General features: G+C 40.6%; 1 protein-coding gene across 1 annotated transcript in view; it reads left to right on the forward strand.

Moving 5' to 3' along the window:
* Positions 1 to 10,561, forward strand: part of LOC121279426 (G-protein coupled receptor 20-like) — a 38,882-nt gene extending 28,321 nt beyond the window's left edge. Inside the window, exon 2 of the mRNA XM_041190668.1 lies at positions 8,689 to 10,561. Coding sequence (XP_041046602.1) covers positions 8,708 to 9,766 — 1,059 coding nt within the window. The 5' untranslated portion in view covers positions 8,689 to 8,707 and the 3' untranslated portion in view covers positions 9,767 to 10,561. The remainder of the gene's footprint in view (positions 1 to 8,688) is intronic.
* The last annotated feature ends 5,895 nt before the right edge of the window (positions 10,562 to 16,456 follow it).

The raw sequence follows: 16,456 nt of genomic DNA on the forward strand, positions 1-16,456 counted from the left end.
CTCAGTGTCTGTGGATGATAGGTGGTAGAGTTTAGTTGTTTGATACCCAAATTGCTGATTATGTCCTGGAAAATATTATACATGAAACTAGAACCTTGGTCAGATTGTATTTCAATCAGTTGGCCATAACAAGTGAAAAACTGAGTTAGCTTTTCCATTATCACCTTAGCTGTTATTGTCCTTAAAGAAATAGCTTCTAGATATTAGGTTGTCATATCCAAGGTTGTAAAGATATACTGATGTCCTGCTTTCTTTTTGGGTAATGTTCCTACATAATCTACTAATACCTGACTGAATGGCTTTTTTAAAGCTGGTATGGGTATTAAAAGTGCTGGTTTGATTACATGTTGAGGTTTACCTACTACCTGACATATATGACAAGTCTTAAAAATTGCACTACATCCTTATGAAGTCTTGGCCAGGTAAAATGCCTGTTTATCGATGCCTGGGTTTTCGGTATTCCTACATGTTGTGCGATTGAAATTTTATGTGCTACTCGCAATATCCCCTTACAATATTTGGGCAGTACCACTATGTGATGAACAACCATCCACTTCTCATCCACAAGTCTGTGAGGGTGTCTCCACTTCCTCATCAGAACTCCATTTATAAAGAATAGCACTCTGGAACTCCTTCAGCCTCAGCTTCAGTGTGAGCTGACTGTGTTAACTCGTTTAACTCTGGATCTGCTTTCTGAGCCTCAATTAATGAAGACATTCCAAACACTTCCTCTAAATTATCCTCATCCTTAAAGAAAGTTTTGGCTACTCTAACATCTGCTCATGCCATTACTTTGACCTTTGGTGATGGATTTTGTTTAGCCATTGCCCTAGTCACCGCACATGATGGAAAAATACCAGGAGCTTCTTCTTGTAACTGTTCTGTCTCTTTAGCCTTTCGTGGACTTACAGTAAGTATGGGCGAAACTATAACCTTCACTCCTGCCAAATCATTCTCCAGAAGTAGATCAACTCCATCCATGGGTAATTTCTTAAACACTCCTACAACCACCAATCCAGACAACAAATCACACTCCAACTGTACTTTGTACAATGAAACCGGTATACCCGCTCCACTTATCCTGTTTACCAATCTTTAGCTTTCATTAAACTCTCTGGAGGGAAAACTAGGTCCTTCTCCAGCAAAAAAGTTTGAGTAGCTCCTGTATCCCTTAATATATTTATGGGTTTAGCTGCATCATTTGATGAAAAAGGGGTTATCTTTCCTTTAGACAAAATCCCTTTATATCTCTCATCTATCTTAATCACTTCACCTGCATTCACAAAAGTGGTTACCTCCAGACCCTTATTTGTAGTTAAAGCTACAATTTGATCTGTGGCATTTTCTTTTTGAGTTCCCTTTTTGGACTCACTCTTATGAACTCCAATAAGACCCACGGGCTCCCGATGCAACTTCCAGCATTCTGAACAAATGTGTCCCACTTTATTACAATGGAAATACTTAGGCCTTCGAGTTTCATTTCCACCCTCAGTACCTCCCTTCCTGATCTAGGGAGGAGATCTCAAGCTATTCCCAGCTGTCCATTCTTTACCCTGGCTACTTGCCTTCCTTTCACTCTCCCACTTTCTATCTTTTTCTCAAATTTATGGTAGTGATGGAAAAAAGTTTAGTTTTATGGATCAGCTCATAATTGTCAGCCATTACTGCTGCCAGTCTAGCAATTGCAACATTTTGGTCTTCAATGTGGGATCTTATTACAGAAGGTAGGGAGTTATTAAATTCTTCCCAGAGCATGGTCTCTCTGAGAACTTCATAGGTATTTTCAACTCCTAATGCTCGTATCCAACTATCAAATCTACCTTGCTTGATCCTTTCAAATTCAATGCAAATTTTCCTAAGCTGTTTCCTTAAATTTCAAAACTTTTGCCTGTATGCTTCAGGGACCAACTCAAAAAGGCTTTTTTCACCAAATCATAATCCCTAGAAACCTCCTCTGACAATGAAGTATAAATTTCTTGTGCTCTACCTGGGCAATGTCCAGTTTTCCTTCAGCCAGTTCATCTGTTCAGCTATCTTCTCGAATGAAATAAAGAAAGCTTCAACGTCCCCTTCCTCAAGTTTTGAAAGAGCTTGCACAAATTTTAACTACTCCCCGCAGAGTTCTGATCTCGAAATAAGTCGTGCCTCACCTACTGGAGTTCTTTTTTAGCTGTCAGCATTTTAAGCTGGAATTCTCTCTCTTTTTCTCTTTCCGCCTTTTCTAACTTCAAAATTTCTAACTCCCTTTGAAAGCTCCTCTCTCTTTCCTTTTCTGCCTGTTCCCTTTGGAATGCTCTCTCTCTTTCTTTCTCTTTTTCTTTCTCTGCCCTTTCTGCCTGTCCCCTTTGGAATGGCCTTTTCTCTTTCCTTTTCTGGTGCTTCTAGTTTCAATTTTTTTTATTTTCAACTGAATTTGAGCCCATTCCAATGAAGCACCCCTTGGAGAACTTGGTCACTTGGATATTCCTTCCAATTTCAAATGCTGTGCTATCTCTTCAATTATTCCTGCATCCCTAGCTTTGGCAGGCAATCCTATTCTTAATTTACTTGCCAATTCGATTAACCTGGCTTTTGGGATCCCTTGTAAAATCATCAGGAACATCTCTTCCACTTGCAGGAAAGCTTTAGCAGTTTCCAGTGCCATCTTATTTTTGACAGTGCAAACTTGGTGTTTCCTTTTAGCTGTTATTGCTAACTAAATCTACGCCCAAATCATTGGTGTCTTGGGAGCCCCCAAACTTTGGCATGTATCACTAGGGATAGTGCGCTGCAATATCAAGCCCCTCTGCTCCCTGAACCACGACAAATGTGAAAAAGTTTGATCAAACCACCAGATTGCCCCAATTCTACCTAAATGTTTAACTTAGGTTAACAGAATATGAGCATCAGGTTTGTAAACTTAATAAGTAAATAACCGTTTATTGAACAAACTGTCGTTAACCAGTGGCAAAAGAAAGAAATATAAACTGCTAATTTCTAACTCTATAGCCTAAACTCTACCCTTTCTTAAATCCCTATACACACACATACAAGACACATAAGGCAAACAAAACATGGATTTTAAGGGTGGGATAAAACAGATCAGTGGCACCAATTCCAGAGTACATGATTCGATGGGTTAATTTTGACTGTTGTCTTCCAAATTCCTTTCAGTTCTTGTTGATTACACAAGGTGGTCTTCCAACACTTTCAGTACTTAGTTCATTGGTTGAGCACTTGCCTTTCAATGTCTCCAACAGTGATTTTCCCCTTCGCCTCTTGACAGGGGTGTTCAGAGGGAGAGCAGATTATAGAGATGTGAGAAGAAAAGCCAGCTAGCTATCATTACAGAATTACTGGAATCTTCCACACACAGGAGAAAGAGGTTTTAGGTCTTGTTCCATAAGACCATAAGACATAGGAGCAGAAATTAGGCCATTCAGCCCATTGAGTCTACTCCGCCATTCAATCATGGCTGATAAGTTTCTCAACCCCATTCTCCCGCCTTCTCCCCATAACCTTTGATTCCCTTACCAATCAAGAACCTATCTATCTCTGTCTTAAATACACTCAATAACCTGGCCACCACAGCCTTCTGTGGCAATGAATTCCATAGATTCTCAGGCTAAAGAAGTTTCTCCTCATCTCTGTTCTAAAAGGTCTTCCCTTTACTCTGAGGCTGTGCCTCGAGTCCTAGTCTCTCCTACTAATGGAAACATCTTCCCCACGTCCACTCTATCCAGGCCTTTCAGTATTCTGTAAGTTTCAATCAGATCCCCCCTCATCCTTCTAAACTCCATTGAGTATAGAGCCAGAGTCCTCAAACGTTCCTCATATGTTAAGCCTTTCATTCCTGGGATCATTCTCATGAACCTCCTCTGGACCCTCTCCAGGGCCAGTACATCCTTCCTGAGATATGGGGCCCAAAATTGCTCACAATATTCTAAATGTGGCCTGACCAGAGCCTTATAAAGCCTCAGCAGCACATCCCTGCTTTTATATTCTAGTCATCCCGAAATAAATGCCAACATTGCATTTGCCTTCCTAACTAGTGACTCAACCTGCAAGTTAACCTTAAGAGAATCCTGGACTAGGACTCCCAAGTCCATTTGCACTCCAGATTTCTGAATTCTCTCCCCAGTTAGAAAATAGTCTATGCCTCTATTCTTCCTACCAAAGTGCATGACCTCACACGTCCCCACGTTGTATTCCATCTGCCACTTCTTTGCCCATTCTCCTAATATGTCCAAATCCTTCTGCAGCCTCCCCGCCTCCTCAATACTACCTGTCCCTCCACCTATCTTTGTATCATCTGCAAATGTAGCCAGGATGCCCTCAGTTCCTTCATCTAGATCATTGATGTATAAAGTTAAAAGTTGTGGTCCCAACACTGACCCCTGCGGAACTCCACTAGTCACTAGCCGCCATCCTGAGAAGGACTCCCTTATCCCCACTCTCTGCCTCCTGCCAGACAGCCAATCTTCTATCCATGCTAGTACCTTGCCTCCAACACCATGGGCTCTTATCTTACTGAGCAGCCTCCTGTGCGGCACCTTGTCAAAGGCCTTCTGGAAGTCCAAGTAGATAACATCCATTGGCTCTCCTTTGTCTAACCTACTCATTACCTCCTCAAAGAATTCTAACAGATTTGTCAGGCATGACCTCCCCTTGATGAAACCATTGCCCGATTTTACCATCCACTTCCAAGTATTCTGAAATCTCATCCTTAATAATGGACTCTAAAATCTTACCAATGACCGAGGTCAGGCTAATCGGCCTGTACTTTCCCATCTTTTGCCTCACTCCCTTCTTAAACAGGGGGGTTACATTAGTGATTTTCCAGTCCTCTGGGACCCTCCCTGACTCCAGTGATTCCTGAAAGATCGCCACTAACACCTCCACTATCTCTTCAGCTATCTCCTTCAGAACTCTGGGGTGTAATCCATCTGGTCCAGGTGATTTATCCACTTTCAGACCTTTCAGTTTTCCTAGTACCTTCTCCTTGGTTAAGGCCACAATACTCACCTCTGCCCCAAACTCTCTTGAACTTTGGGGATGTCACTCATGTCTTCCACCGTAAAGACTGACACAAAGTACCTATTCAGTTCCTCCGCCATTTCTTTGTTCCCCACTACTACTTCTCCAGTGTCATTTTCCAGTGGCCCAATGTCCACTTTTGCCTCTCTCTTACCCTTTATATATCTTTCAGGCTAGGAGCTATTCAGCTGCACTCAATACAAAACCTGGTCACCTGTTCAGGAGCCAATTAAAATGTTGTTGCCAGGCAGCTCCCTTAGTCCAGGACTCCTTTCCAGCACCATCCTTTCTTTCATTGCACACTCAGTTCCAGGGTTGCAACATTGTATATATCTCTCATCCTGTTCCAGTGGACATGTCTTTCAACCTGCAGCCATTATAATTTTAATCCACAATCCATCAGATAATAAAAAGATATGTTCTTCACAACAGTCCAACAGAAATAAAAAGATATGTTCCTTACAATAGACATAACAAAGAATGATACATTTACCTACTTCAGCACAGGGCTATACAGTTACATGACTTTAGCAATCCATTTTCACTGCAATGTGGGAAATGCTTACCTGCCACATTGTGCAACTATTCTGCGAAACTTCATAAACCCTTTGTAAACAGAGGCAATGGATTCTGACAGGCTAAGCAAGCTGTGCAGTTTAAGTTGCCACAGTACTATAAATTAAACAGAAATTCAAATTTCCTTTTTAGGGAAGTCTGGTATGTGGGCTTACAGAGGAACACTTAAACATCCAAAACTCCTTAATCCAAACAAAACAAATGAAACCTTGGGTATGGCGAGTAAAATTTTGACTAACAGACAAAATTACCCAAACCGTAAAATGATCCGGGATATGTGCACGTGGCACCTTATTCAAAACAAAACATTAGAAACTGGGGAGCACAGGCTTCGGCCCAGTATGATGAACAGTATGAGCTGTTTGCTGCTCCATGTTCTAGAAAGCACATTGACCTATGAACTATGTGGCCTGCAGCATAAGACAAGGGCCAAATCTGTGGTGAAGTAACACTGGTTATGGAGCAGTGCGAGCAGAGTGTGTTGGTTGAGAAATCATTATAGCCTGCAGCATCTGATGTTCCATGTGTTGAAATTCAAGGGCAGATTGTCAAGCATTGCTGGCCCGCGATTTTCCAGCCGGCATTCCCTCTGAGCATCACTCCACGTAGGGAGTGGCCGACCGCAGACCTATTATGCACACATAACACAGGGGATGAGAATACAATGTGCCAAATCTTGCAGGAGTGGTACATCTCATGACATGCACTGTTAGCTAGACTTTTATTTGCACTGTTCAGCGTGACTATAATTTGCAGTGTAACTTGCAGGGCCCCAATAATAGTGCAAGGATCATCAGCAAGGATTCTGGGACTTTAGTGCAGTAGTTCTCAAACATTTTTGGTTGATGGATTTTCAAATGGATTAGTAGTCATGGACTTCCCCAGTCTAAATTATAACACTATATAACATTCATAATATGAAACTGCTGCATTAAAAGGCAGCATTAATAATGCTTTTAACAAAATAGGTATTTACTTCTGTCACTTTATTATTATGATGTGTGTGTCTGTATTTTAACATTTTTAAGGGTGACCTTGTTTTACAGAAACAAATAGTTGCCAGAATGACCAAAATGCAGAATGTATTCCAAAAGTAAAGTGTATGTATATTTGTACTTTTTGTTGCTTGTTGTAGCTCCAAATGGCACTGTGAGCTTCTGCAGTTCACTACTGCAGAGTTTTCAGGCACTGTAAACAAGACTTCATTTTTACAGCTCTACTTGCTAACAGGGTCCGCCTTAGAAAAGATGGTACTCTGGGCAAGCTAGTAGTTTGGCACATTTTCTTTGAGTTTAAGTCTGTAGTATTTAAATAATTTTTTTAAATCTCCACTCTTTGAGTAAGTCTGAACTCACCTGGCATACACAACCATCACCTTGGGAACAGGCGATCATCGTGCCACTCTCAGAGATCTTCCCTACATGCCCGCCTGCTAAGTGGGACAGCCGGCCCATTCCGCGTTGCACACATAGCAGCTGCATTCTGCTCGTGTCCAAGTTCTCTTCCAGCCTGCCTCCGGTGTGTTCATGCCCATGGCAACCCTCCCTGATCATGGCACCCTGGGCAATCAACCACATTGTCTACCTATAAGGCCCAGCCCTACACTTTCACATTATTTTCTGGATCCTCTAGAAAATCTCTGCGGATCCCCAGTTTGAGAAGCAATGCCTTAGTGAAATGATGGGACGAACAATCCATCGTCTTGACCAATGAGATTTAGGGATTGTGAAAGAGACAGGAACGACAGAGAAGGAGGGTGGATTAGAATCAAATCAACTGCAGAAGGAAAAATAGAGAGATGGAGGAAAAGAAAGATGGAATTGAGAAAGAGAAAAAAAGAAACAGAAAGGATAAGTAAGTAAAAAGTGCATTTTAAATTCATGTGCAGATCTTAAATATAACAGGGTGGCTAAGGGTGACCTGCTGTTTGTACAAGGCAGGCAGTTTAGTGCCATAAATCAACTGAGATTTGCACCTCACACCATGGTCTCGATTTTCACCAAGTTGGGATGACTCGGGAACCCTTTCAAAATGGTGGGTGATCATGATTCCAAGATTCCCAATCCCATTCCTGGCTGCCTGATTTTCAGGAGTGCCTTTATAAGAACATAAGAAATGGGAACAGGAGTAGACCCTTTGACCCTGCTCTGGCATTCAATAAGATCATGACTGATCGTCTTGAGTTTCAATTTCCACATTCCCATCTAAACCCAATTACCATTGATTCCCTTGCCTAACAAGAATCTATCTACTTCTGCCTTAAAATATTCAATGACTCCGCCTCCATCACCTTCTGAGGCAGAGAATTCCAATGTTGCATAACCCTCTGAGAGAAAAAATGTCTCTTCACCTCTGTCCAAAAAGGGCGACCCCTAATTTTAAAACAGTACCCCCTAGTTCTGGACTCACCCACAAGAGGAAACTCCTTTTGAGGTCTACCTTGTCAAGGATCACTTCAATCAAATCACCCCTCAGTCTTCTAAACTCCAGTGGAAACAAGCCCAGTCTGTCCAATCTTTCCTCATAAGATAACCCACTCATTCCAGGTATCAATCTAGTAAACCTCCTTTGAACTGCCTCCAATGCATTTACATCCTTCCTTAAATAAGGAGACCAAAACTGCACATAGTATTTGAGGTGCAGTCTCACCAATGCCCTGTATAACTAAAGCATAACACTCTTACTTTTTTGTTAACTCCCTCGTAATAAAGGATAGCATTCCATTAGCCTTCTTAATTACTTGCTGCACCTGCGCACTAACTTTTTTGTGACTCATGTACTAGAACACCTAGATCTCTCTGTACCTACCTCGAGGGTGAAAATCCAGGCCCATATCTCTTCTTCCCTTGAACTTTAAGAGGGCATTGGGGATAATTTTGAACTTTGCCATCTGGAAGGTAACCTGGTGGAGCAGATCACCTTCCATTGGAAAACCCACCCAGTTCACTCACCAGAATGAAAATTGGGCTGATTCTACAATTGGTGGATGATCCCAAAATGACCCCCATTTAGTGCTGGTTACTGGTGGTTGGCACTGCCTTCCTGGTCTTGGCGGTATTTTCCATGATTAGTAAAATTGTTTTTGTCTTGTTGCAGGTTGCCCAAAAGATCAGCCATGCAGAATGCGACAGTTGAACCAAATCTTGCAAATGTGACCACGACTAGCCTTAGCAACGGAACTCACAACCACAAGGAACCCTACCTACATAAACTAGCGCATCTTGATGAAGCACTATACAATGATTACTACAGTCTGTGGCTCGCCTTAATGATAATTAATGTTATCATATTTGTAGTTGGCATTGTACTCAATGGTGTTGCACTGTATGTATTTTGTTTTCGCACCAAGACTAAAACAACATCTGTCATCTACACCATAAACCTAGTAATCACAGATTTGATGGTGGGATTCTCCTTGCCAACCAGGATAATAATGTATTACAGCGGTGGAGAATGCCTGACGTGCTCTTTTGTGCACATTTTCAGCTATTTTGTGAACATGTACTGCAGCATTCTGTTCCTAACCTGCATTTGTGTGGACAGGTACCTGGCTATAGTCCAAATGGAAGCTTCACGCAAGTGGAGGAACCCCCACTATGCCAAAGGGATTTGTGTTTTCATCTGGCTCTTCGCCATTATCGTCACCTACTCTATACTCACCACAGCAATCAAGTATGCCTCGTGTTGTCTGTCTAAGCTCTTTGCTCTGACAGTGTTTGAATACTTTTTGCCTTTAGTGATCATCACGGCCTTCACAATTAGGATCATGTGTGCCTTGGCCAAACCAAACCTTATGCAGCAGAGTAGGGAGAGGCGCATGAGAGCTGTCCAGCTTCTGGTCACTGTACTGGTTATATTCATGATCTGTTTCACGCCCTTTCATGTCCGTCAGGTTGTGGTCTATGCAAACCCTAAACTGCCCCTTCACATCAGCCTAATCGTATATCATGTTACAGTGACCCTGAGTAGCCTCAACAGCTGTTTGGACCCAATTGTCTACTGCTTTGTTACTAACAACTTCCAGTCCACCGTGAGGAACATCTTTGTCAAGGCTGAGCCAGAACAAAACAGCGGAGAGGCAATCAGTGTACACAAGAGCTCTAAGGTGTCCACAGCAAAGACGGTAGTTTCAAGCATGATGATGAATGGCCCTGCACTGGATATCGAACAATGAACAGAACATGGAACATCTTGCAAATAAAATATAAAGATCAGGCCTTTCATATCTCAAGATTTTGTCGTGACTGCTTTGTATTACATTTTGTGCCTTGATGTTCATCGTACATCATTTTATGGAGTTAAGGTGAAATTTACTCAAGGTATCCTTTACCAGGAAAGAATGGCAGGCCTGGTTTTCTTTGTTTGGGTTATGTTCCATTAGCTGTAAAACAATATGGTGTTGGCAGACAAAGGAAAGAGAAACAAAGTTTTAATGTTTGGTTCATTGGCTTATAATAAGGGAAAGAAACCCTTGGCCCTCAACCAAGTACAATGGAAAATCTTTGTTCTCCTTGCAAAAACAAAAATGTGGTTTTCAGTGTTTATAGGACTGTCTGCTCTACCTTTCCATTCTTACAACTTCACTTCAGGTGATGTGTGTATGACTTGCCTGGAAAATGTTGAAAATATTTTATGAAACATTCTCTAATTTATTAACTTCAAACATACGCCTAAAATTTTACAAAGTCATGCAGATATAAAATGACTGCTGGAGTTATCCTTGGGTAGATGGGATGATAACATTAGCACATTCAGACTTCCATTTTCCCAGAATTTCCCTTCTTCTAGCTCAGTGTATTAGGCACATAAATTAATGAAAGGGTTAGACTCTGTACCTATCAATAGATCATTTCAGTTTAAACTAAAAACAGACAGTGCTGGAAAAACTCAGCAGGTCTGGCAGCATCTGTAGAGAGAGGAACAGAGCATGTTTTTCTTTATTCTTTCATGGGATATGGGCGTCAATGGCAAGGCTAGCATTTGTTGCCCATCCCTAATTTCCCTTCAACTGAGTGGTTTGTTAGGCATCAACCACATTGCTGTGGGTCTGGAGTTACAAGTTAGCCAGACAAGGTAAATTTGCAGATTTCCTTCCCTAAACGGACTTCAGTGAACCAGCTGGGCTTTTACAACAATCAATGATTGCTTAATATTCCAGATTTATTAATTAAATGTACTGGGATTTGAACTTGTGTGCCCAGAGCATTGGCCTGGGCCTCTAGATTACTAACTCAGTAACATTACCACTAACCACCATCTCCCCCAAATAGGTTGTTAATGTTTAGAGTCCATTATGACTCTTCTTCAAAATTCCAGCACTTTCCAGTTTTTCCAGCGCTTTATTTTGCTTTTATTTTGGTGATCATTTCAGTTTAAGAAGAAGGGGAGAACCGGAGGTCATTCATTTGAACTACACAAGAGTAGGAATAGGTTTGATGTTAGGCGGCTTTTCTTTCGCTAGTGAGATTTTGGAAAACATTGTTGGCTGATGAGGGCTGTCTACATGTCTCCAAAAGGGAACAGGCCCAGTCCTTGGCTGGGGCAGTGATCATATCCTATAAAAGGTGATTTTGCAGTAAATGGTTAATGTGGTCTCCTGGGCTGATTTCAAACGATTGAAGGGTTCGGAGAAGAATTTTCCAGATTTATTTCTCCGTTTGCTCCTGGGTTTCCTTTTCCATTTTTTTTGTTTTTCCCAGGATTTCACATGGCTGCTGGGGTTAGGAAGTGTATAGCTATGATGCTTCAGCCATCCATTGTGAGTGTGAGTCAGCTGCTCCTTTCCTGCCCATCATATTGGTTCATATTTAATGTTACAGCTATTATAATTTTAAAAAATTCTGCCCTATGTTCAAAAGAAAACTTTGATGCCAACCCAATGGTCCACTAAGTTTGATTTGGTTAAATGGGCACCCAGAAAATAGCCTCAAATTTTGTCTCAGGATAAAGCCCTAATAAGTTTTGAACTTAACTTTAACAGCTGTTGGTCTGCTCAATCACTCCCTCACCTCCACCTTTGATGCCCAAATCCCCAGTAAAGTCATTTCTTCTCCCCATCCTGGTTGTTCCCTGTGGGATGGCCCCTGTATTCATTCCTTTTAAACCCAAGGGGCACAGATTTGAATGTATACCATGAGTCATTTATCATCAGATCTAGCTTAAACTGAGTGCATCCTGAAAAAAAAATTACTACTCATTATCTTCTGATCCTCTCATACTTTAAATTGACTTTTTTTTGATTTTGCTGTTCTGAATACTTTAACGCAATAAATAAAATTCTGAGCTAGTGATACCATTTGGAATAAGATTTCCTTTTGTGTCACTCAGCGCCTGATATTTGCACTGGAGCCAGAGGAGGATGTTTATGAGAAAGGATGCCTTTCATATTTGATATGCATTGATATACAGCTGTATTGGTCCAATAAGAGACAATTATGTCACCGAGCAGTGAAATCACTTTATGCTCTTGTGGTCCTAGGTCACTAATTATCTGAGACAGGAAATAATGCATGAAATTGAGGAAACATAAGGTGGGAACAAGATGAAGTCATTCAAAGCAGTGATATACAGGGTTTTTTTGTTTTCCATTTGTAGTACAATGGCACGGTCACTGGTGTTTTGATGTTGTCCATATTGTTTCCCAAACTCATAAAACAGGATTGTAACTTATTAGTAACTTCATGACCAGTGCATCCGCTTACTCAGATACAGTATGGACGTGCAAAGATGTTCGTCAACTGTCAAACCAGGAAGATTGTTTAAAAAAAAACAATCTACCCATTATATATTTTTGTTACCAACACAAGTTCTGTTGCATTGGTAACGCTGGAGAATGTATCAAATGAAAATAATTGTATTTTCCTCTTATTTTCCTACTTTTCTTGCCAACAGAGCTGCCTGTTTGAGCCGCAAATCCCAAAGTTGGATTTGCAGCTCAAACAATGATGAATTCAACTGCGCATCTGAAAGCTGACAAAACAATCTGAGACCTTGCTTTGTATCCATGTGTCCAAATTGGATAGCTAATTAACAAAATAAAAATATAGGTCAGTGGACTATTAATGTTCCGGCATCAGATATCATCAGCAATGAATGGGTAAAATTTCATTTGAAAAATGCTAAATATATCTAGGAATGAAACAATATTAGCCTTTGGCCTCCACAGATGATGTCACTGTTCCAGTGTTGTTCAACTGCAGGGTATATTAAATGAATTTACTCATGGGCAGAAAGAGTTGGCATGTTTTTCTATGACACAACTCTAATAATCTTTAGAACTTGGACTTTTGATTGGATAGAGGGATATGAGTTTTCTTAAGCTTTCCAGCTCTCTAATTGCTAATGTGTCAACAATTTCACCAGTCTGGTTCCCTCACTCCATTACTGGAACATGAGCTATGGGAAGCTAAGCAGACAGTTTCGCAGTCACAAATCTCGCAAGGCGACTAAATGAGGTTTACATGTTCCAGGTATCTTGTGACGTCTGAAGTTGAGACCAAAACAGTGAGGAAATGAATGCCATCCTGCTTTCACTATCATGACTCTCATCTGCTGAGAATATCAAGCACTCCATTCAAATACTACAGCATTAATGATTAAAGCATTTTAAAGAAGCAATCACTGAAAATGCTGGAAACCTGAAATAAAAAATAACAAATCCTATAAAGACCTATTAAGAGAAAACAGATCAAGGTTTTGGTTATGGACCCTTCATCAGAACAATATAAATGTGTTGAGTATTGCTATGAACATATTCTCCATGCTAACATTTATATGGAGCAAGTTTGTGGTAGAATATACTGTGTAGTGATTTTATGTTTTAAATACATATAACAATGTGTAATAATCTGAAGCTCGTAAGGGTTACATTTATTGACTTTTGTACATAGTCTGTAAAATTCATGTGTGAACTGTTACACCTGATATCACAGGAAACATACGTGTAGAAAAGTAGTAATTCATTTTTGATTTGTCAGCAAGATGTCTAAACTTTCAAAATAATTGTACCTATTAGAAATGTTTAAGTTTGTAATACATCAATTATTCATGCTGTAGCACTTTGCAAGTTGGGCTAGAAAGCAGGCTACCATATGTGCCCTGCGGTTCATGTATTCAACTTTCACTTCTGTGAGTGTTATGCCAGTGACATTTAAATGGTATTGCTTGGGACCAATGTACATGAAGTTTAAGTACTAGTCACATTTGTTGCCCACTTATGTGTGCCAATAGTTCGTCAACATATGTCAATATTTGTTTTTCTATATTCCCCAAAATTCTACGATATGATGCATCGGTGATGTGGGAATGATTTAAAAATTCAGTGTGGGGTTGGCAAACTTTACTGAAATTAAATGAATCCTTCACTACTAGCATTGAAAGTCTCCAGCTTGGCTTAGTTTGTAAGGTCTCCAAGTCTAAAGGTCATAGATTCAAGTTTCACTCCATGGAAGCTGAACTTTAGTTGGAACACACACTGTTAGTGCAATGCAGGTGGATGTTAAAGATGCCATAGCATTACCTGCATTTGAAAAAGAACAGCAAGTTCTATTGATGCAATGTCTTTGTCAACATTCCTCACTCAATCAACAAGAAAATACAATCAACTTTCCCCTTTTGTATTAAAGAATCATGTATTAAAATCTTGTATGAAGTTGTTGAATCACCCACCAAATGCTCCTGAATTATTACTTGTCAGTAGAATTTCATACATACTTCACTAGTTCTTCAACAAATACTACAACAGGAAACAACCATTGATGTAAAATATGTCATGTATATATTGAGAAGCTATGCTATTGCTCTATTGCTAGTGTGATGTGTACACATGACTAATTTAGAGTTGAATTAATAAAGTTATATTTATGTTAGCATTTTCTTTAAGAGTATGGAAATTTGATCTAAAAACATCTAATGGGTAGTTGGATGGTACAATGCAAGACAACAGTCATCCCTGGCCACTGAGTCAGGTTAACATTCAGATTGACTAAGCAGTGCAGGCACTAACCAATACTGAGCTAAGAAGGGGGCATTTTATGGACAGGCATATAGTCACTGTTAATAGCCTGTGTTTGAAGCATAACTATTTCCAATATTGACAGAATGGCTCTCTTTTATCATTCATGCTTTTGTAAGGAGTAACTGGGTATTTTAGAAAAAATATTACCAGCAAACATGAAAAAACGGAATCTGACAAGCAGGCAAGCCTGATTGCAACTTGAAAAAAAATGCTGAAATGTCTCCAACTTGCCATAAATATATTTTTGGATCCTAGCCACCAGTTTGTTGGGACTTATGGATCCAGGTTGCATGCTTGATGTGGGATGCCGAGTTGGTACAATAGGCAGAGTTGATCAGCCAACACCTCTTAGGTGGAACACATGACATTTATTTACAAAGATGCTCAGCAGCTACACTTGTGCTTTCAACTCAAACCCTGTCTCCATACTACTAACTACAGACTACTGACTACAGATGTAGCCCTCACTATTCCTCTATTGGTTACATAAGATCATGTGATCTTCCTTTATAACATCCTTCTTAAAGGTATACTACGCATTACATAAAACCATAATTACCACATCCCTCCCCTTTTACTTGAAAATACATTTTACATTTACAAGTATAAATTTTCTAAAAATATCAAATTATTTACACAGATAAGTAATTAACAAATTCAGTCTTTCTGGGGGTTTACTTATGCATGTAGAATGTTTCAGCTCTACAACTCCAGGTGCCTTGACAGGAACCTCCGTTTCTGGTGTTGTCCAAACATTAGGTTCTTCGGTGGGCACCCACAAATCTGTTTCCTCAACTCTTGCAGGTACAACAGACACATCTGACACATCTGTACTACGTTGAAATCATAGAGTTCTTCAACAGGTGTTCTTTAGTGGAGGTGCCTCTCTTATGGCTCTCACTTTCTCCTCAACCAGGTGGAGGCCCTGTGAATCTACCCGGTGACCCAGATAGATTAACTCCCTCACCTGGAACGTGCACTTATCTTTTTTTAAACGCACTCCAGCTTGCAAGAAACATTTTAAGACTTCTAAGTTCGTCAAATGCTCCTTTTCAGTGAGTCCTGTCACTAGAACATCATCTAGATAAACTACAACGTGGGGCAGTCCCTGCAGTAAATTTCCATTGCTCTCAGGAATATGGCACAAGCTGAGGAGGCACTGAAAGGCAAACGGGTATATTGGTACAACACTTTGTGGGTATTAATTGTGACAAATACCTAGGAGGCCTTCTCTAACTCTAATTATTGATAAGCATGACTCATATCAAGCTTTGTGTAGGCAGTTCCACCTGCCAGCTTGGCACACAGGTCTTCGATTTTGGTATGGGGTGTCTGTCCAGCTTAGCCACTTCATTAACTGTCAATTGGTAGTCTCCACAAATTTAAATGCTTCGGTCTAGTTTAAGCACAGGTACTACTGATGCTGTCCATTCTGAGAACTGCACAGGTTGTATAATGCCCAGTTTCTCTAATCTGCCCAGTTCGGTGTCGACCTTTTCCTTCAATGCATAAGGTACTGGTCTTGCCTTCATTAATTGGGGGGTTGCCTCTGGATCCACATGAATTTTTGTTTGCAGCCCCTGGATCTTCCAAAGTTTGTCCTTGAAGACTGAAGCATATTTTTGTAGTAGCTACGGTAACCCACTTGCTCTCAGCCCATTCTAACCTAAACTCCCTTAGCCAGTTTCATCCAAGGAGGAGAGTGGGAAAGGAGGACCCCAAGCCAGGCAGTCAGCAGCACCTAGGGGAGAGTGCGAGAGGAGGACCATGGGACAAGCAATCAGCAGCACCTAGAGGAGAGTGCGAGAGGAGGACCTGGGACAGGCAGTCAGCAGCACCTAGAGGAGA

The sequence above is a fragment of the Carcharodon carcharias genome, chromosome 6 (genome assembly GCF_017639515.1).
Source record: "Carcharodon carcharias isolate sCarCar2 chromosome 6, sCarCar2.pri, whole genome shotgun sequence".
Lineage (NCBI taxonomy): Eukaryota > Metazoa > Chordata > Chondrichthyes > Lamniformes > Lamnidae > Carcharodon > Carcharodon carcharias.